The 20802-nt window shown below is 41.9% G+C and overlaps 1 protein-coding gene and 1 non-coding gene across 6 annotated transcripts in view; both read right to left on the bottom strand.

The window, feature by feature from the left end:
* LOC115149333 (tyrosine-protein kinase Fer) overlaps positions 1-20802 on the bottom strand; it is a 45951-nt gene that overhangs the window by 6786 nt on the left and 18363 nt on the right. For 3 of the 5 annotated variants that reach the window (XM_029692112.1, XM_029692113.1, XM_029692114.1), the window contains 13 exons: positions 10893-10992; positions 10455-10638; positions 9150-9287; positions 8923-9042; positions 8593-8715; positions 6934-7123; positions 5875-5982; positions 4990-5193; positions 4404-4526; positions 2857-2913; positions 2590-2705; positions 2241-2335; positions 2002-2125 (listed from right to left, as the gene is read on the bottom strand). In XM_029692112.1, coding sequence (XP_029547972.1) covers positions 2002-2125; positions 2241-2335; positions 2590-2705; positions 2857-2913; positions 4404-4526; positions 4990-5193; positions 5875-5982; positions 6934-7123; positions 8593-8715; positions 8923-9042; positions 9150-9287; positions 10455-10638; positions 10893-10992 — 1682 coding nt within the window. Of the gene's footprint in view, positions 1-2001; positions 2126-2240; positions 2336-2589; positions 2706-2856; positions 2914-4403; positions 4527-4989; positions 5197-5874; positions 5983-6933; positions 7124-8592; positions 8716-8922; positions 9043-9149; positions 9288-10454; positions 10639-10892; positions 10993-20802 lie in introns of all 5 variants that reach the window. The other 2 variants (XM_029692116.1, XM_029692115.1) reach the window with 2 other exon arrangements.
* Positions 17830-17904, bottom strand: trnaa-ugc (transfer RNA alanine (anticodon UGC)). Its single transcript has one exon. It is a non-coding gene; the product is annotated as a tRNA-Ala (tRNA).

The raw sequence follows: 20802 nt of genomic DNA, 5'->3' as shown, positions 1-20802 counted from the left end.
AGCCAAGTGTCAGGCAGTGGGAGAAGCTGGAACAAGATGGATTTCGATTAAACATTTGATCTCAACACAGTTCTGTTCCCAAAACTAGAATCTGTTACGAGCAGAGTGGATTAAGTTGTCAACTTTACCCTTTGCTAAAGTTTTTTAAAAAAAATGGCGATGTTTAGAAGGAGTGCATGGCTAATTGAGTTATTGCACACGCGCACATCAGAGTAGGCGTTCCCTAACAAAAATATGCAAATGTAGGCTACAATGAGCCAATAGGATCTCGCAAGCTCGAGCCCAGCTCCTAGCTTGTTCTGCCCACTATGACTCTTTGTTCCCATTTGAAACAACGGGCTGTGGTCTATCTTATCAAACTTTAGTACCAGTACTGGTGTAGGTCTAGACAAGCATGCTGTTTGTGCAACGGCATCGTCTAAATCAGAGAGGAATAGAGTTCGCCAGCTTGTAGTCCTAAAACCCGGAAATGAGTTACCTCTGGTTCATTCAGCCATCCATATGGGCAAATAATAGGGTTTTGGGATAAACCCCCAAAATAAGGTCTGAGATCCTAGGAGATCTTATACGTTTTGTTCTATGAGATAATATCAGTCAGTTAACATGACCTTTAGAAATTATGAAGCATTGGTGTGCTTTGTGCTTTTTTAATAACATAAATTCTTCAAAATTCACAAAAAGTGACGTTAGCTGATGAACTCATAGAACAAAACGTATATCTCCTAAGCCTGTGTTTACCACTAGAGATGTGACAAAGGGACAATTTTGCTTAACGTTTCAATTGCAATTTTTTAACATCGGTTTTCCTTTAACACGATAACAAAAATTTTGCTGACACTTCGAAAAAAATTCCACATCAATTTACAATGCAGAATAACAGCCCTATTAAATATGTATGACTGCTAGACTGAACACACACTTGCAGCATTAGCGAAGAGACAGAGCAGGCAAGCCAGAATGAAGGAGAGAGAGGCAGAAGAAGGCAGAAGTGTGCTCATATGTTTTGGTAATCTGCATCTTGTAATGTCTTGTTTTACATGCCTTGCAAATACACCCAGTAGCCTCTTCCTCTCTGGTTTTATTTGAATTACACAACTTCCCCAGGCCTTTATAGCCTATTGGCTATAACAAGAAAATTATGTTTTGTGATAACTGAACTGTGATTTTAATTAAGTGAAGAAAAAAAACATTGTTTTCGGTTAGGGATTTTTCTTAACACTAAGGACCCCAACTTTGTTTAAACGTTTTAGCGTTCACACCCCTATTAATTCAAAAATCTTCCAAAAACCCCATTCATTTCTCCATAGGCTTTGACCAACGAGCCATGGTGGAGTTAGGGCCTACAAAAAGTTGCCATTACTATTTCTCTCTATAAGCGAAGCACGAATATGTTAGCTAGCTACACGAGGACAGAAAACATGTAATGTAACATCTAATTAGAGTCCCCTGGAAACACTTTGGTTCCTTCCCTCTCAATAATTCATCCCTGGTTTATTAATTAGTTCTTATGTCAAACAACAATGTATTCAAGGTGATGCCCACTATATTCCAACTATAAAATTAGAATAATCATTATATTTCCACGATTCCAACAGTTCACAAATTAACTAGGCCTAGATTTTTGCCCATTTCATGCAGCCCTGCGTGGCAACGTGTGGAAATGATTAAAAAAAAGCGCAGGAAATGCAGAAATTGATGAAAACACTGAAAATTATTTTTGTTTGAAGTTGGATTGAACCGTATATGGAGAATGGAGAAAGCCCCATTGAAATCACTTACAATTGCTGTGTTGCCACCCTAGGGTTATAAACTACTCCAAGTATATTTACAACTTTTAATATTCAAAAACATAAAATACCATCCCAAATTTGAACAAATACTGTGATATGATATTTTGGCTATGTCACCTAGCCCTAGTTGGAATACTCTATAGAGAATAATAAACATACAATATTCCAGATTGATGTTGACAACGCTAAAACAAGGCGAAGATCTCCATACCTGTGGATGCAGTTTTTGAGCTCGAGGTAAGCCATTCCTGCAGCAGCATCTAAAGAAAACTTCACCAGCTGTTTGGTCTTCAGGTCTTCCTTCTTCTTCCGTAGAAACGACAAGAAGTCCCCTCCTTCAAATAGGACATAAAATGTATATTCACATTTGTAACACAGTGTTGTAAACACAATTACTTTGGAAAATGCACACTACAACAGAGTCCTAAAAAGTTATGCTACTGGACTTACCTGACACTAGCTCCATCACAATGTAAATAGGCTGTCGTTGTGTGCAAACGCCTATCAGCTTCACAATGTTTGCGTGGTCATATTGCTTGAGGATCCTGAAGAAACAAGAAAGTACCAGTATGAGATAATTACATAACTGTCAAATCTCTAAACACCAGATTAAAAGCGTGTGAAGTGAAATAGTGTTAGATGAGTGAACGGACGTTTCAAGGTACTTGATGGGACCTGCAATTGATTGACAGCAGACATCCACTATATTGAAGGACATGTGGTCCTCTCACCTGGCTTCTGATAGGAACTAGGACATTCGGCGCATGTGGCAAATAAAAATGGGATTTTGTTGTCTAACCTGGCTTCTGATAGGAACTTAATCTTCAGCTCCTGTGGAAGATCCTCTTTACATGTTTTGACTGCCACAGGAGTCTTGTCCCGCAATGTTCCTTTGAATACCTCACCAAAGTTGCCCTAAGAACAAAGAAAAACAGAGATTCAGTAACAGAAGTTGGTTTAATCAAACATATATTGACATGAATGATGATGAATGTCAAAACTAATCCAAGATAATATCTGTCCTACAGATGTGGTGAAAATGAAAAGGATATCTAAAATCACTCACTTTGCCAAGGAGCTCTCCAAGAGTAACATCCTCATGGTTGAGTATCCATTTTTTATCCTACAAAAGATGGAACAAAACATAGGCAATTGTAAACACAAGACAGAACATCCAAACAGTACAATGAAAAACATACAAAAGCTACTGTGTAACATTGGAGCACTGACCGACTACTTTATATTCAGAATTACTATAATTTGAGGTACAATTACAAAAAAAAAAAAAAAAAAAAAAGCAACCACAAAAAACCTTGATGCCTCAACAACATCAGAAAAGGGAAAATAATTGAAAAGTCTTTCCATCTTTGGCCCAGCTCAACATAACACATTCCAATGGCCAGTCTCATCGAATAACACAATGATCAAATTCAAATCGCATTCTTCCAAGAGCGAGGTGGTGCCTAATGGTCAAATTTCACCGCTTTGCCATGAAGTGCTTGAAGAAAGACCATTTAAAAACACTTATTATTCCTAGGCTTCAGCAGATCCATTACAGTAGTAATGACAACAACCATTAGCCCCGTGTTGGTGATGGCTGAGGCAATTAAAACACCATTATGTTCATCACCAGCAGGCTAGCTGAACAGGACTCGAGGTCTTCTCTATGATTAAACCTGGCTATTGACAGTGTTGGCCTATTTTTGCAACACAGAGCGGATATTAAAAAGACATTTGCACTATTATACATGAGAAATGTGTCCTGAAAAACATCATACAGGTCTGGAAACCAGGAGTTAATACTGTCAATTAGGGCAGGGAATTGCCAGGGACCTCACGATACGATATTATCATGATACTTAGGTGCCGATACGATATGTATTGTGATTCTAGATGTATTGCGATACAATACTGTGATTTTAATGCGATTCGAGGGATGAGAGCCATGAGAAAACAAGTTCTGATCAGTCAGGGAAATAAAAGTTCTGAAAGCAAATTGGATCCTTATTTAAAAAGAAGATTGAGAACATACTGGAGTTCTGGTGCAGATACAGCCAACTGGCGCAAAACTTATATTGTAATATTGTGAAAAACGATACAGGTTGTCAAAAATAATAACCTGATATTTTCCTGTATGTATTTTTCCCATCACTACCATTGTCAATGGGCAAGGCGTCTTCTGGAGCACAGTATGATCACTGTCATTCAAAAGAGAACAACCTGGTATTGTAACTGGTATTGTAACTGTCTGAGAAGCTCTAATACATTTTTTATGTTTTTAAAATATTTGATTAAAATAAATAGTGTAGTTAGAACTTCCAACAAAAACTTGTTCAACAGTGATCACAGCACTTTACTGATTCAAACTAAAATATTTAGTTGATGTCAGAAGGGCTTATTCCTGACCATCTATTAGCCTCCTGCCACAAACACCACAAGATAATGAACAACCTAAGCATATTGATGAGTTTCACAGTGTGATTAAAGGCCTCCATGACAGCTTGATGGCTTTAGCAATAATTACATTCCCACCCCTGTTGTGAGACCACTCATTGACTTTAGATCTGAATCACAGGGTGTATGAACAAAGATAGGAGAGCAAATATGTTTTACCTTGACGACTGGGTTTAAAAGCACCACCCCAGACTTCTTGGTAATAACTTGCTTTGAAGTGTAATGGTGTTCAATTAACTGAGGAATGGTCGGGAAGCCAGTGCCTTCAAAACGATACTGGTTCTGTGGACAAAGAGGCAGAGAGCATGGGATTGATTAATTACAAAGTTAAGTTGGAAGCTTTTCGAATCATCATCTTTTGTGTTACGGAAACAACTTTACAAGCAATTACTAGTAGCTGTCATCTGAACAAATTAAATTAAAAACACATCAACCATAGAATTCCTTGCCAATTAATTTCCGTTTCCACCAAGGTGCCTGTGATCTCTCGTCTCTGTGTCTTAGTAACAGATACAAAGCAACCATTGGCTGACGCACATCACATCAAATATACCTGACTACACCTTTATATTTAGTCTCTTTTACTGCTGAAACCTAGTGGCTCTGCAGTGAGACAAACACCTAGCCTGGTCTCAGATCAGTTTGTGCCATCATGTCAACTCCTTGTCATGCCAAACATGACTCAAACAGATCTTGGACCAGGCTAAGAAACGCCTTTAGTTTATTCAGAACAAGTAGAACTCACGTCTGCAAACTGGATGATGAAGTGTCTCCGCTGTCCCTCTGAGAAGACAGACAGGACGTACTCGCCAGGCTTGCCGTGGCTCTCCCGGACCAGGAAGTCTCCCTGCTCTTTGAGCAGCTCCTGAGCCTCGGTCCTGGGGATGGCCCCATGGTACCACTCCTGGTCCCCCAGGGGCTTCTCACTAGTTGGGATCACGTCGAAAAACTGCTGGATACGCACAATGGAATGATATGACATGATGATATATAATGATATGATGATGATTTGATAATGAAAGTTAGGGATCAATCATCAATTCCTGTTCAATTGCCAGTCAAGAGAGCTATAAGACCTGTCACTCCACTCAGATCAAACAGGCACAATTTGGATGCAATATGTATGATACACATATAAGAATATTTTGAAGATAAATACACAACGCAGAGGATGAGAGGACGAGAGTACTAGAATGAATGGTCAATAGGAGTTGGGTTTCAGTTCAACAGCGGTTTAGAATCTGTGGAATGTCATTCCTGAACTCAGAGCTATGTGTACCACGTTGTCATTGGTCTGTACATTGAGTCGGGAGCAGGATACTGGTTATTTGGCCATTGGCCCAGTGGTACTGCAAGGACTTCTGATTAGTAAACCCCAGGCTAGGGTGGGGGGTTATAAATGGCATCCTGTTCTTTTGTTCAGTGGAGAAATGCTGAGGACAGAGGAGACTGAACATCTACCTACCAGCATAACATCTTGATTTGTCCTTCTCAAATAAACACATTTTTCTCCCTCTGATTTGTTTTGGGGTCTGTGTTATTGAAGAACATCAATTGCTAACACACAGGATAGTTTCCACACTCACTACACAAGAACACAATACTTTTAAAACCAGTTTTTTTAACATACTTCAGAACTTACCGATGATGAGCCAAGGACTGATTTGGGAGAGCGGAGGATGCCGGCTAAGGAATGACGCAAGGTGTCAAACTTTGATGTCCTGTCTTTGCCTTTGTCCTGAAAATACAGACATATGGTTGAAAATCTGTTGAGAATAAACAGTTGAGCAAGCCGAATACAGTATACTATAGCTATAGAGGTTTCTAGCTATAACAATGTGCTTACACTGCCCTCCTCTGCTCATCCAACTCTCTGCAGAGAGAGCTAGAGTTGAAAGGAGGCTCAACAGCAACACCATAGCATCTAGCACAAACTGCAGTCAACAAAATGCTTTTTATCTTGCACTCATACACTGCCCCATTCAAAGCCAAACATCTCAACGTTGGTGAAACATGTTTCCCGTTTCACTGAAATGACTGAACCAGTGGAAAATTGGTATGCAACGTGTATCAGTGTTTTTCTTCTGAGCTGGTTTATAACGACACCATCTGCTTTTAAACAGGAAAATGATTGACACGGAGATACATCTATTTTTAGATCGACATTTCAGTGACATTTGATGAGAAAAGTAAAAAATAGTTTTCATGAAAGTTCAAAGATTCAGCACAACAGAGTCCTTTAGATTTAAAAAAAACAACTGATTTGCCTGAATGAGTATGTTCATGGAGACAGCAGAAGACAAAGAAACATTCTAGCCTACTACTATACAATGAATAGAAAGCAGTAAACTGACACAGTACCAGTATGTGTAAGTGTATAGAAGTACATTTTAGCCGCAAAAGTATCTAGGGCTAACAAAATCATCAAGCAAACACATTTAATCAACAGACCCTATACAGTATCTCTGAAAAGGTCAGAGACAGAGGAGTTCATAGTAGGACAGTCTGAGTGGAAAGTGTTACATTCCTTCTGATTACAAAGGAAGTAATATCCCGGAATCCACACTGATGTTCTCCGTTTCACCATGGTTCACAATCACATAACAGATTGGATTCCGACTTGACAAGTAAGTCCTTCCTATTCAAAAACCAACAACGGTCAACTCCACAACAATAACCACTCACTCACCATGGAGTTGACAGAGCGCGCGTCGTCCTCGTAGTTGACCATGGGGGGAGGCTCCTTGCCCTCGTTCTCCTGCATCTTGTGGTCAAGCAGGTCCTTCTGGGCGCCCAGCTTGGCTTCTGTGCAGCGTAACAACTGGACCGTTTGCCTCAGCTCCTCCAAAGACTGCTTCTGACTGAGCAGCAGCACCGCACTGATGGAGGGAGGGAGAGATGGAAAGAGAGAAGCGGAGAGATTGAGACAGAGAGAGAAAGAGAGAGAGATTGAGACAGAGAGAGAAAGAGAAAGAGAGAGAGAGATTGAGACAGAGAGAGAAAGAGAGAGAGATTGAGACAGAGAGAGATTGAGACAGAGAGAGAAAGAGAGAGAGATTGAGACAGAGAAAGAGAGAGAGATTGAGACAGAGAGAGATTGAGACAGAGAGAGAAAGAGAGAGAGATTGAGACAGAGAGAGAAAGAGAGAGATTGAGACAGAAAGAGAAAGAGAGAGAGAGATTGAGACAGAGAGAGAAAGAAAGAGAGATTGAGACAGAGAGAGAAAGAGAGAGAGAGATTGAGACAGAGAGAGAGAGATTGAGACAGAGAGAGAAAGAGAGAGAGAGATTGAGGCAGAGAGAGAAAGAGAGAGAGAGATTGAGACAGATAGAGAAAGAGAGAGAGAGATTGAGACAGATAGAGAAAGAGAGAGATTGAGACAGATAGAGAAAGAGAGAGATTGAGACAGAGAGAGAGAGAGATTGAGACAGAAAGAGAGAGAGATTGAGACAGAGAGAAAAAGAGAGAGATTGAGACAGAGAGATTGAGACAGAGAAAGAGAGAGATTGAGACAGAGAGAGAAAGAGAGAGATTGAGACAGAGAGAGAAAGAGGTCAGGCTCTGACGCTAGTCTGAAATCAAACAGTATTACAACTACTTAATCCACCTCTCGGAACAAGGATGTGGAAAATTATTTTCTAGTTTGCGTTCCACCAGAGGGATATATAGCCTACAGTGTAACCGCTGAGCTGCTTCTGTGCTCTGATTAATGGGTGTGAAGACATTTCACTCAAAACAATTTAGTCAAACACCCAACAAACATTGCTGTGGAAGCGGAGGTCCGTTTTTAAAAGTGACGCTTGCCACAGAAGGGATAAAACCTATAGGCACAATTCTTCACAAAAAACAACTTCTCAACTGTCCTAATCAAATGACCATCACTTCGTTAATATTTTCAAAAAGAGAACTTCAGACAGGATAAAAACTAGCCTAGGCCATACAACCAGTCCTCATCCTTAATCACACCTGTAGCTGAGACTTCACATGGGGATGACTGGACAGGCCTGATAATATCATTGTATTTTACAGGGGATTATCCAGCAGACCCTGAAATATGTGCTGAGCCCTGTGCTACAGACATAGCTCTGTCTATTGTACCCTGTCCGCCTCAATGAACCTTCACATCATTCATGCTCCTAGAGTTAGATCATGGCCAATCGGGCTTCTTAGAAACAACGACAAACTTGGAATCTATTAAGCTAGTCGCAAATGGTCTCTGTTGTTATTGTTTAATGGCATGTGTACAACTGAAAGCCATAAGATTGAGGAAAACATCTAACACATGCTATGGGAGATAATCTTATCCAGAATGCAAGAATCATTAGTATTGTTATGGTAGCAACGTACTCAGACTTCTTTTCACATGTTTTGGTGGACTCATCGAGCTTGTTTTCCAAGTCTTGCATGAGATCCTCCTTGGTGCGTAGGCTCTGCTGAGTGAGGCCCAGCTCATCTGATGTGGATTTCAGCCTGCGGAAGGAGATACAGTGGATTAAAGTGTATCTGACCTTTGACACAATCAGTCAGCCAACAGAGGCACACACTATATCCTTAGTCAATAGCAGATGCTGTACGGCTTGATTCCTCGCACCCTCCTCTCACCTTTTCAAAACGTCAGAGAATGAGATAAGGTTAATGAGGGCAATACTCTCCTCCCTTCATACATGTTCTACTCACATCGCTTGTAAACTGTCTGCAGTCAAATTGTTCCATAGGATCTCGTTTGCTTGAAGATTCTCGGTTTCCTCCAACAGTGAAACGTCAAATTCTACATTTGGTTCTTTGGTTTCTGGAGACCTGGAAGATGATGATACTTCATGTTAACCAAAATTAGAAATTGAAATAAAGTACGTTATTGAAGCATAAAAAGTTAACATTTCAACGGCCTTAAACTAAAAGCCTACCTGTGAACCTCAATGAAGTGTTCATACTCTGACACAGGATCAATTTGGTCGATGGAGGTGTGGATTTCTTTGTGGACTTTCACTATTTCATCAGTTAAGAGACTGGTGATTTCACTGTATTCCTCCAAAATCCCCTTCCTGAAAATGACGGAACAGTCAGAAAATATTTTATTTTTTAAAAATACATAAATCAAGGTTAAAATTGAGGTAAGTGTATGCTCAGTATATGAAAGGTTTAAAAACACACATTTGCGTGACTCGAGGATCACACAGTGTCACGTCCTGACCATAGTAAGATGTTATTTTCTATGGTAGAGTAGGTCAGGGCGTGACAGGGGGTGTTTTGTGTTTTTCTATGTTTTCTATTTCTATGTTCTTAGGTTCTAGTTTTTGTATTTCTATGTTGGTTTGTTTGGGATGACCTCCAATTGGAGGCAGCTGGTCCTCGTTGTCTATAATTGGAGATCATACTTAAGTAGTGTTTTTTCTTCCTGGGTTTTGTGGGTGATTATTTTTGAGTGGTGTTTGTTTCTCCTCTGCGTCACGGTTTGTTTTGTCAATTCAGTTTATTTATGTATTGCAAAGTTTCATAGATTAAATAAAATGTGGAACTACACGCACGCTGCACTTTGGTCCTCTCCTTTCGACAGCCGTGACACACAGATGGACAGCTCTGCGGGTTTATGAACAGGGATAGACACGTTGTCATTCTAAAACCCATTGTATTTCTCACTCAGTTCAGAAATATAATTTCAGTGGAGGAACTCTGAATTGTTCTCCTGTTATTAACATCTGTCTAAGACTTAAAAAACGTTGTGATTAAAAACACAGCTTAAGCAGGACATTCTGAACAAGAGGGTGCCTCCGCCTCCTAGTAATCCTACGATCGCTATGAAATTATGGGATTAAGCCTCATCTGGGATCTAATCCCATGCGACAACAAGAAGAACCCTTGCAAATAGTTATTCATTTACGTATTACAATTTCCAAAGAATGTTTATGTCGCCTGACTTGTTAGGTCGTCACAGATCTGATGACTCATAACCTGCAGTGTGCTGCTGGACGTCTAGGATGGACACTGCAGAAAAGGAACACTCTGCACACAGTGGCATATGCACCCAAGTGTGTTCAACATTTCGACCCTTAGACCATCATCAGGGTTCAACCTAAGGGTCGAGACATAACGAAGCAAAGCACATTCTACTTGTTAATCTACTTTAACCTTCAAGATATTCTCAAACTCATTGATTTCATCTTTACGGGGTGTATCCCTTGTTAATCTCTGCCGGAGCCACACACACTCACAGTGCACTGATCATCTCCTCCTGCATCTTCTGCAGGGAGTCGAGCAGGAGGGGCAGTGTGGTGTCGTGGTAGTGCTCCTGGTGGAGCTGGGCGCTCCGCACCGCCAGCACGTACTGGTTGTGGAGGTTGTGAAGCTTCATAGTGGCCTTGTCGTAACGCTCCCTCGCCTTCTCCGGCTCCTTGCCTGAAAACAAACCCAACAAGTGCTGTACTGCTGGTTTGTCTGGAGGAGGTTTAATATGGTTGTGCCTCATCATCCGCCTCCCAAGACATGTCGGTCATATGATCTCCCTCTGCAGGGTTTGGTGATTCATGTATTAATGCACTTCAGCTGGTCTCTAATAAGACTTCATACATTTCCTCCAAGATAAACTGCACTACTATGAATCATTACATTAAACTAATATTTTTCTGTAAATAATCAGGAGAAATTCTTACCTTTCACCATTGCGTCTCTGTATTTTTCTTTGGCACTGTGGGCATCCTTTGTTAATTGTCTGTAGGTGCCTTTTAACTTTTCTAGGTCACTTTTTGTCACCTAGGAGATCATATCAGAAACATCACATCCTCTAGTACAGTGGTTCCCAAACGTGTTATAGTCCCGTACCCTTTCAAACATTCAACCTACAGCTGCGTACCCCTCTAGCACCAGGGTCAGTGCACTCTACAATGTTGTTTTTTGCCATCATTGTAAGCCTGCCACACACACACACACTATACAATACATTTATTAAACATAAGAATGAGTGTGAGTTTTTGTCACAACCTGGCTCGTGGGAAGTGACAAAGAGCTCTTATAGTACCAGGGCACAAATAATAATATAATAATTATCAATCATTTTACTTTTTATTTAGCCATCTTACATATAAAACCTTAATTGTTCATCGAAAATGGTGAATAACTCACCACAGGTTAATGAGAAGGGTGTGCTTGAAAGGATGCACATAACTCTGCAATGTTGGATTGTATTGGCGAGAGTCTCAGTCTGAAATCATTTTCCACACACAGTCTGTGCCTGTATTTAGTTATCATATTAGTGAGGGCCGAGAATCCACTCTCACATAGGTACGTGGTTGCAAAGGGCATCAGTGTCTTAACAGCGTGATTTTCCCAGGCAGGATTCTCTGACCACAGCCCAATCCAGAAATCTGGCAGTGGCTTCTGAATAAATTCACAGAACCGCTTGTTGCAATTTTGAAAAGGCTCTCTTGTTCAGATATCGGTAAGTGGATTGGAGGCAAGGCATGAAAGGGATAATGAATCCAGTTGTTTGTGTCATCCGTTTCGGGAAAGTACCTGCGTAATTGCGCACCCAACTCACTCAGGTGCTTCACTAAATCACATTTGACATTGTCCGTAAGCTTGAGTTCATTTGCACACAAAAAAATCATACAAATGATGGAAAGACCTGTGTGTTGTCCTTGTTAATGCAAACAGAAAAGAGCTCCAACTTCTTAATCTTTGGCCCGCACATTGAATATAGTTGTGGAGAGTCCCTGTAATCCTAGATTCAGATCATTCAGGTGAGAAAATACATCACCCAGATAGGCCAGTCATGTGAGAAACTCATCATCATGCAAGCGGTCAGACAAGTGAAAATTACGGTCAGTAAAGAAAACTTTAAGCTTGTCTCTTAATTCAAAAAAACGTGTCTTGATAACCAGCGCACTTCTGTATGTTGTAAAAGCGTTACATGGTCGCTGTCCATATCATTGCATGGTGATACATGAGTTGCCTTGCTTTAACAAAGTTAACCATTTTCACTGTAGTATCCAAAACGTCTTTCAAGCTGTCAGGCATTCCCTTGGCAGCAAGAGCCTCTCGGTGGATGCTGCGGTGTACTCAAGTGGCGTCGGGAGCAACTGCTTGCATGCACGTGTCATGACGTTGGCCTCTTTGGGTACAGGAAGGACAGTTGACCCCCTCCCCTTTGTACCATCACCCAACTTACCTTCCCCCCAACCCAGGGTTGTAAAAATTCCAAGAGGAGAATCTACTACAACATGTTTCATAGAGAGACAAAGGAAATTCTTCCAACTCATAGAATTGGAGAACCGAGCGACATGTGTGTTCTGGAGAAGATATGGAAGATTGATGAAGACTCCAGCTACGAACTGATCCGCTTGGTACAATTTTGTGATACTCAGAAGAGACAATATAGCCATATTACCCTAAAACGGTCTACATGATAGCCTCAGCGATGAGACTCGAATCCACATGGTTGTATAAAATGTATTAATAAGGTTAAAACTATTTGTAATACATTGAGATGCTATGTACTGATGTTAATGTGATAGACTTGGTTACAGGAATACAATTCTAACTCAGTCATAGGCACGCCCCCAGGGACACATACAGGACCAGGCGTCATTTGACAAGCCTGTTCTATGGGCACTATAAAACACCCCCTGATTTACATTTCTACAGACCAGGCCTCCACTCCATTGTGAGTTTGGCCCATAGGTTTGACCAGCCAAGTACTCTACTGAAAGTGAACCATACCACGTGGTTAACTTTTAGACTATTGATACCGACAGAATAAGAACAAGTCTTTGATATTAATTATTAGTCTGCAGCTAAGTAAATTATATCATTGAACGCGAAGACCAACGAAACATCCATTCTATGACGACATTAATGAATGTCGCTCTGAAAGACCCATTCTAACCGAGAGAGAGAGAGAGAACGCTGACAAACTCTCCATCAGAACAAAACTCTCCAACAAGAATCCCGACGACACATGAGCGTAAATATATATTGATTGCAATTGTTCCCGAATGAGTGAGCCTTCAATTGTCAATTGTTAATATTAATGAACTCTGTGTAACTTCTCAGCTTACCGTTTTATGACCCATTGTCTAACAGACCAGCCATGCTTGTTAGCCAGTAGGGCACATTCCTCTACCAATCCTGTGTGACGATAGTTACTGTTTGTATGTTTTCTGTTAATTACTTAGTGTAGTAAATAAATGATTTTAAGACAATTGATGTATGGATGATTTTAGTAAAGACTGGGTTCGTGCAGATAACCAAGAATTTACAACTTTCATGATGAGACTGAAAATAAGAGAAGGGTTAATATTGACTGCTATCCATGTAAAATATTACTAAGTATTTTAAGAGTTTATTCAGAAGATAACAGCTCTATAAACGTTCTTCTGTGGTGCCCCGACTTTCTAGTTAATTACATTTACATGATTAGCTTAATCAGGTAATATTAATTACAGAGAAATAATTGTATAAGTTAGCATGTCATATCACTTAATCCGGCATAGCCAAAGACACGACATATATGGTGCCCCGTGTGAGGCCTCAAACTAAAATGCACGTTGGATCATTTTGATAATACATATATGGAGCCCCCGTGCGAGGAATCTAAGATAGAATTGGACTTTGCTGGGAAATTCTGTATATCAATTGTGCAAACAGAATTGTACAAACAGCCTGCTATCTAAACAAAGTGATTGTGCATTTTCCATTGAGAGAAGCTATTTAAAATAGCTCCGGTCTTATATCGATAGCAGTGAGGAATAAATTCCAGTTTTAGTCCGTTAGGCCAAACGGTACTATTTCTGTCGGTAAATATTAACTTCTAGAGTAAGGTTAGAATTTAGAAGTTAACTGTCCGGTAACCGAGCCGAATAATTTGCCTACCGCACTAGGACAGTGTGGGCAGACCGTATGCGTATCTGTATTTTAGTACCGTGTCGCTCCGGTCAGCATAAACACTAGCAGAATATGCTGAATGGGGTTAAGGTGAGACGTCACTAGAAAACCCACCCTTTCTATAGTGAAAAGATCCTATTTTGGTGCTTGGAAGGATACTCCTGAACCAAGTAGCAATAGCTTAGCATTACGGGCAAGCTAACAGAGAGGGAACATTTCCTCTCTCCATACCACGTTTAAAATTCCTCCGTAGCGCGACGGAAGTCCGACCTTTGTACTTCCGTTTAAATTTCATCATTCTGCACCCTGGTGGTGATGAATTGCCAGTACATCTCTAGGGGAAATTCAAACGTGGAGCACGGGATATGACGTCTCATTCAATTTAACTAACAAGTGAAATTGCCAGATTTACCTTTTCAAGTGGATCTTTTAAATAAAATATCCAAAATTGATTGGGCGTCCATAATGAGACATGATTAACTTTTTCCAAACTTAACTTAGATGAAGCAAGGCTCTCAGGTTAATTGAAAGTTAATTCCCAGATAGCCTATACAGGTTTGATATATCATAAATAGATTAATCAGTAAAATCTGCTTTAGCAAGGCACATTCAGTAAAACCCATTACTGACGGGAGTGAATCCCATGTGGCTTCGGCCTTAAGGGAAAGTATAGTGGTGAATGTACTCTAAACATTTAAACTACATTACTGTTATGATAACTCCGCAATCTGAATTGCTTGGGTATCATTGCCTCATTCAATTTATTTAGTTAAATTGTCGAACATACCTTTCTAGGTTCTTCCAACTAAATGAGACAACTTAAACTTTGCATATTAACCTTGATGAAGCAACCTCTCAGGTAATTCAAAGTTAATTCCCAGATAGCCTATACAGGTTTGATATATCATAAGTAGATTAATCAGTAAAATCTGCTTTAGCAAGGCACAGTCAGTAAAACCCCTTTACTGACGCTCAGCCCAGGTAGGAGCGTACCCTAGTGGTGAAGGGTCCCAACATTTGACCTACGGTTTACACTTATGATATCCAATCAATGGAGATTGGTTCATACAATCGTCTCATTTAATTTAATAAGTTAAATTAAAGTTAAACTAAATGAGACAACTTAAACTTTGCATATTAACCTGGATGAAGCAAACTCTCAGGTAATTCAAGTTTAATACCCAGACAGCCTACCCAGGTAGGACTAATCATTGGCCTTGATTAATTCAATTTGCTTTTGCAAATTCATTCACGCCCAACTTCCACCGTACTGTACAGTACTGATGGTTCATTAACGTCTATAAATAGATTAAAATCGTCTTTGCAGCTCCCCACATTCCAAAACCAAAGTTTGGAAAATTAGGAAAAACATTTTTCCTTTCAAATGTTCTAATAATGTGCAGGCTATCAGAGGGGGTGGTCCCCACTCGCCCGCTAATTAGTGAACCTCCACCCGTAAATGGATTGATCTCTGACCTCAGCAGCGATAACAACCCTAATTATGCCATTAGTGGAAAAGCAGACAACAATGTTTTCCAAAATCAACCATCGGGCGCAGGCCTCGTAAAGGTTCTCTCCAGTCTAGCTCTGATGTCTTGCCATCCGAGATTGCCATCTGTCCAATACCGCAGTGCACAGCTGAAGCACGAGCAGGTAATGGTAGACATAAAGGGACAGGTGGAGAGAACCGGGAAACCAATGACCAAGGCAGACAAGGGAAAAATTCTGCTAGCTATGGAACTGCGTTCAAAAACTGAACAATTAAATGTAATTGCAAAAACGTATGACGATGAACAAGCACAAGCTCTTCAACAAAATCGTTTTCTACAGGAACAAAATCATACGCTCCAGGAACAACTCGATTTAGCCAAAACTAAATACGATGATGTCCACGCCAAACTAGATAAATCTGAAGAGTTATCTACAAACAGGAGCGCTCAACTTGACAACATGCATGCTGTTTTGTTGAATGTTACTCAAAATAACACGGTGCTCCTCAAAGCGCTGCAGACCAAAGACGATCAGTTAATGAACACAATGACAAAGTTGGATGATAAATCAGCAGAACTTATTGAAGTCGCTGACCAAATGAATGATGAGAGAACTCAGGTGATGAGGTTGGAAATATTGATTTCTAAGCAAGCAGAGGAAATCTCATCACTGAATCTCTCGCTCCGTACTCAAGACCTCTATCTGCAAACCATGACAGATAAGTTTGAGACCGAAAGGAGCAGGTGTGACACTCACGTGTCCAAAATCAGTACTCTAAGCGCTCAAGTGGACTCTGCAATGCAGCAGAATTCCACCCTTAGGTACCATCTGGAGGAAATCCAGAATGGTCACGCTCTACAGCGCGACTTCCCATCCAAGCAACCGGAGCCCTGTACTCACAGGAGTGAAGACAATAGGTTTCAGACATTGCCTCCCTCATGTGTCCCTCAGTCTTCTCCTCTTTGCCCTTCGGCACTGAGTTATATGGCGCCTCTTGGCCAACAACAACAAGGCTTGGCTTCCTCTCTTGGCCTTTCGGCCCCAATCTCTCCACAGGATGAAGCCAACCCTCTCCGCCCGCTTGGCGCGGAATACCTTGACAAACTCGTCAAGAATTTCCCCACCTTTGACCCCGTTCCAGGTCAGCCAAACGATACTGAGACGTTCCTAGCTGACATAGAGGACGCGTTGGATGGCTACCCGAACGCTACGGGTTCTGACAGGGTTTACCTGTTGAAGCGAACGTCAAATAGACACGTGACAAGGTTCATTCGTCTACAACAGCAACACGTGCTAAATGACTACACTAAACTTGCCACAGCTTTGAAATTAGAATTCAGTGGTTCTGCGACTCGCAAACACGATAGCTCACTGGCTAACACCGTCAAACAAGCTCGGAACGAACACCCACAAGCTTACTATCATAGGCTTCGTTCAGCGTACTTTGGCCTACTCACAGAAACAGGAATGGAAGAGCTTTTACCATTCAAACAAATGTTTCTGTCGAACATGTATCCCACCTTCATTACCTACTTGGGCCCTGCCGCCCACGTTGGCTTGCCTATCTTACAACTCAGAGAGCTTGCAAGCACAGCTTTTGAGGCATCAAAAGTTCACAACGCTAAGAGCCCTGACCACTCGGTTTTGAAGTTTAACCAGGAGCACTCACTCCAGTTAGAGGGTGCATTATCAGGTATTGGAGCGTCGAGAGATGACGCACAACAACAGTTTCTACCACGAAACCATGATTCCAATAACCTCCGCGGTCGAAATAACTGTAAAGTACGTAGCCATCAACATGACTACCGCTACAATCGACCCGTTCGCTACGTTCCTGCACCCAACCCACAAAAAGTGTCAGAGCACAAGGGTAACAAAGGGTTGAAGGACGATCAAAACGTAGACCAATGTTCTCCAGAAGTCCCACTACGGGAAGAACTTAAGCGAGAACAATTTGAGAAAAGGGTAAAAGATAAGTCACAAGGACTAGACGGGGAATTACCGGACACCAGGTCCGCAGGAATTAACACCCATAGCAAGGACGTTAAAGTTCAAATTTCTCCCGCTCTCATTCAAGACCCTATCCAGGGCCCGCTTGATCAAGAAACATTTTACATTACATTTTAGTCATTTAGCAGACCCTCTTATCCAGAGCGACTTACAGTAGTGAATGCATACATTTCAATTCATTTCATACATTTTTTTTTTTCTCGTACTGGCCCCCCGTGGGAATCGAACCCACAACCCTGGCGTTGCAAACACCATGCTCTACCAACTGAGCCACAGGGAGGCTAGCCCCCGGGCTTTGTCTATAGACTCTGATACAAAAGTTGCGAAGATAAAGGTCAAACGCTTCGTTAAAGCCAAGCCCACTCAAAATCGGAAAAGTCAATCTGCTTCCATCTTGAACAGACATGGCACATCACGTCGTTGCGAACGACCACTCCACTTTGTGGGGAATATGTCCACTAACCACGAATCTAAACGGCCATACCTGGAAACAGTCCTGGAGGACTGCTTAGCTTGTCATGCGCTAATTGATTCGGGTGCGACAATATCACTCATCTCTCAAACATTGTTTGATGATCTCAAAAGGGCTTTGAAGCCAACTAAACGTTGGTTAAAAGTGGAACGATGCGACACTAAACTTCGAGGGGTCACTCAGACTACCTCGCCTCTCACATTGAGAGTCATGCTGAAACTACACTTCAAGGACGTATCGCTCGTTCACCCTGTGTATGTTACCAGCCTCGAAACTGTAACCCTCCTACTTGGAGCAGACTTGATGGATCGGTTACTCCCATTGATGGATTGGAAAACCAACCAGGTATGGTCACAGGCCACCGTGCCTTCTCCACTGACCACACTGTCTTCCCCTAACCCTAGCTGCAACGCAGTCCTTCACGAGGGGTATCTGTCGAAAGCACCCCTTGGGAAAAAGACGTTTAGAAACCTCTTGGTGCAGAATCCGATCCAAGGAGATGTTACGATATCTCGACACATTCCATCAGCCAACCTGATTGACCATTCTTTTCATGATTTCGAGCCAGCTGCCTCTGTGAATAAGCAACTTCCCTCCTCCTTGCAGTCGTGCAATACGATAGTTGATATGAACTTCTCTTGCCCTTTGGACACTTCCGCAAGCACTGCGGCCGTCTCAGCAAGTAAAACATTGATGCACAGAGTATACTCTGCTTCCGATGATACACCTTCCGCTTTGTTGGGGACTGTCACCCCTTACAATGACACTGATGGTGTCAGTCCAGCAACTGACCCGATGACTCCCACTGGTGAAACACTTTGCGATATCACAGACCGATATCCTCGTCTCAGTTCGCAGGTAATGAAGAGGTTGCCACACGCGGACGCGGTGGGGACTGACATGCCTCGACAGCCACTGAGCGTTTTGAAGCACAAACACCAGGAGATTTGGTTGAAAGGTTACAGCCATTCTCATAACAACGCGGCCGCTGAAAACTCGTACGTAGGGTCCGATCTTCTTGTTTGCGCATCGGACACCAACACCACCCGCTGGTGGGGGGGTCCCGAGGCACAAAGGGGGGGAATAGTAGCCCAGACCCATGATGAGCCTCATCGAGGCCGGTGGGGGGGTCAAGACTACGGACAACACCGTACGAGGCCGCCAGAGCATAAATCAAATCTAGTTGTAAACTCTCCTATGAGAACAGTGAGGAGCAGACAGGCCCCTAGACGGGGATTATCTTAGAACACATCTAAGATAGTACTGAGGTGTACCACACTGGTCGTAAAGGAAGTCCAGTGGACTTGTCCACCTCCAAAACAAATGGCATCAGTAATCATTCTTTGCCATGTGTAGGTTCAACTACAATACAACTAGTAAAATGCTCCAATCATGTGTTCCGGTAGATAATATTTCAGAATAAATCGGTAGGATAACTGGTCCCCTTGAGTACCAGTACCAATACTAGCAACAGTCAGTCCAGCTACAATCAGTAAGAAGGTTAGCGATTTAACCAATCAAATTACCATTGACAACAGCGACATAGGAGTCACTCAGAGTGCAACACGTGGAGGGGAATCTCCAGTGCACTCTTCCAATGGTTAACACACATGTCACTAATAAATAGGACCCTCCATTCAGGAGGAAAATTATTAGAAGTCATGAACCATGATCACACCACGTATGACTGGTCCAATACTTAAAGAGTACTTCCGTCGTGAGGTTAGCTCCTCCGTGGATAACATAGCTATGAAATAGACTTCATACCTAACGCCACTACAATAGTGGAAGACACCGTGACTTGTAGAAAACTACTACAGACTCCCTTGACACCAATTCTGACTGACCTCCAGGCATTGACCTGAAAATTACCTGACTACGTCAGACTCATTCTGAACAAGTTGTAATCTGCCCGGATACTTGGTTTTCTTCCCTTGACATGCGCGCGTGGGTAAGCATAAGCGCACATGCACAACGGAACATCCAATTAGGATTTATGCTAGGACCACTTAAGGGCCCAAGCGATAGACCAGCCTTAGTAAAGTTGAACATTTACTTCTAGGCCTTTGACTCTACAGCACTCACCAGTTTTCTTCCCAGAAGTCCGTAGGTCATACCTGTAGACTGCCCAAAACTAGTGCATTACAGCTGTAGACTTATCATATAGTTATCAACTTAGGATAGCGCCTAAGCAACACACCAAGTAGGAAAACCCTAGATATGGCATTAGAGACAATGCCATGATAATCATTTTGCCAGAACATTGGACGTATATAGAATACAGTCCAATTAGATGATTTTTTTTGTGTGAGAACTATATTTTGTATATTTTTGTTTTGTTTATGCTTTCATTCCTTTTCGGTTCAGTTCCTTTGACACATAGGAAGTGATAGAGCCATAAACAAAGTCCCCATACAACCATCACTTAGTGCCACAACGCCGCTCATTGGGGAATGAATGTAATTATATATATTTCATGAGTGTGTGTGCGTTGTTAACATCTGCCTAAGTTACTGCCCAGATCTTCCAGTCTGGACGACGGGTCCGGAACGGCGACCCCAAATCCGGACACCCACAACCTATCCTTGTGGCGGCATGCCCGCTGTCAGAGAGACTACCAAGGTAAACCACCAGAGGGGGGGGACCGCAACGGCGATCAACAACCAGGACATCCCCTGGCCCTTCCTGGGGTACTTTGCAGCTTCCAG

Source organism: Salmo trutta, chromosome 15 (genome assembly GCF_901001165.1).
Source record: "Salmo trutta chromosome 15, fSalTru1.1, whole genome shotgun sequence".
Lineage (NCBI taxonomy): Eukaryota > Metazoa > Chordata > Actinopteri > Salmoniformes > Salmonidae > Salmo > Salmo trutta.
Note: the sequence above shows the minus strand (reverse complement) of the source record. Positions and strands in the feature narration are given on the sequence as shown.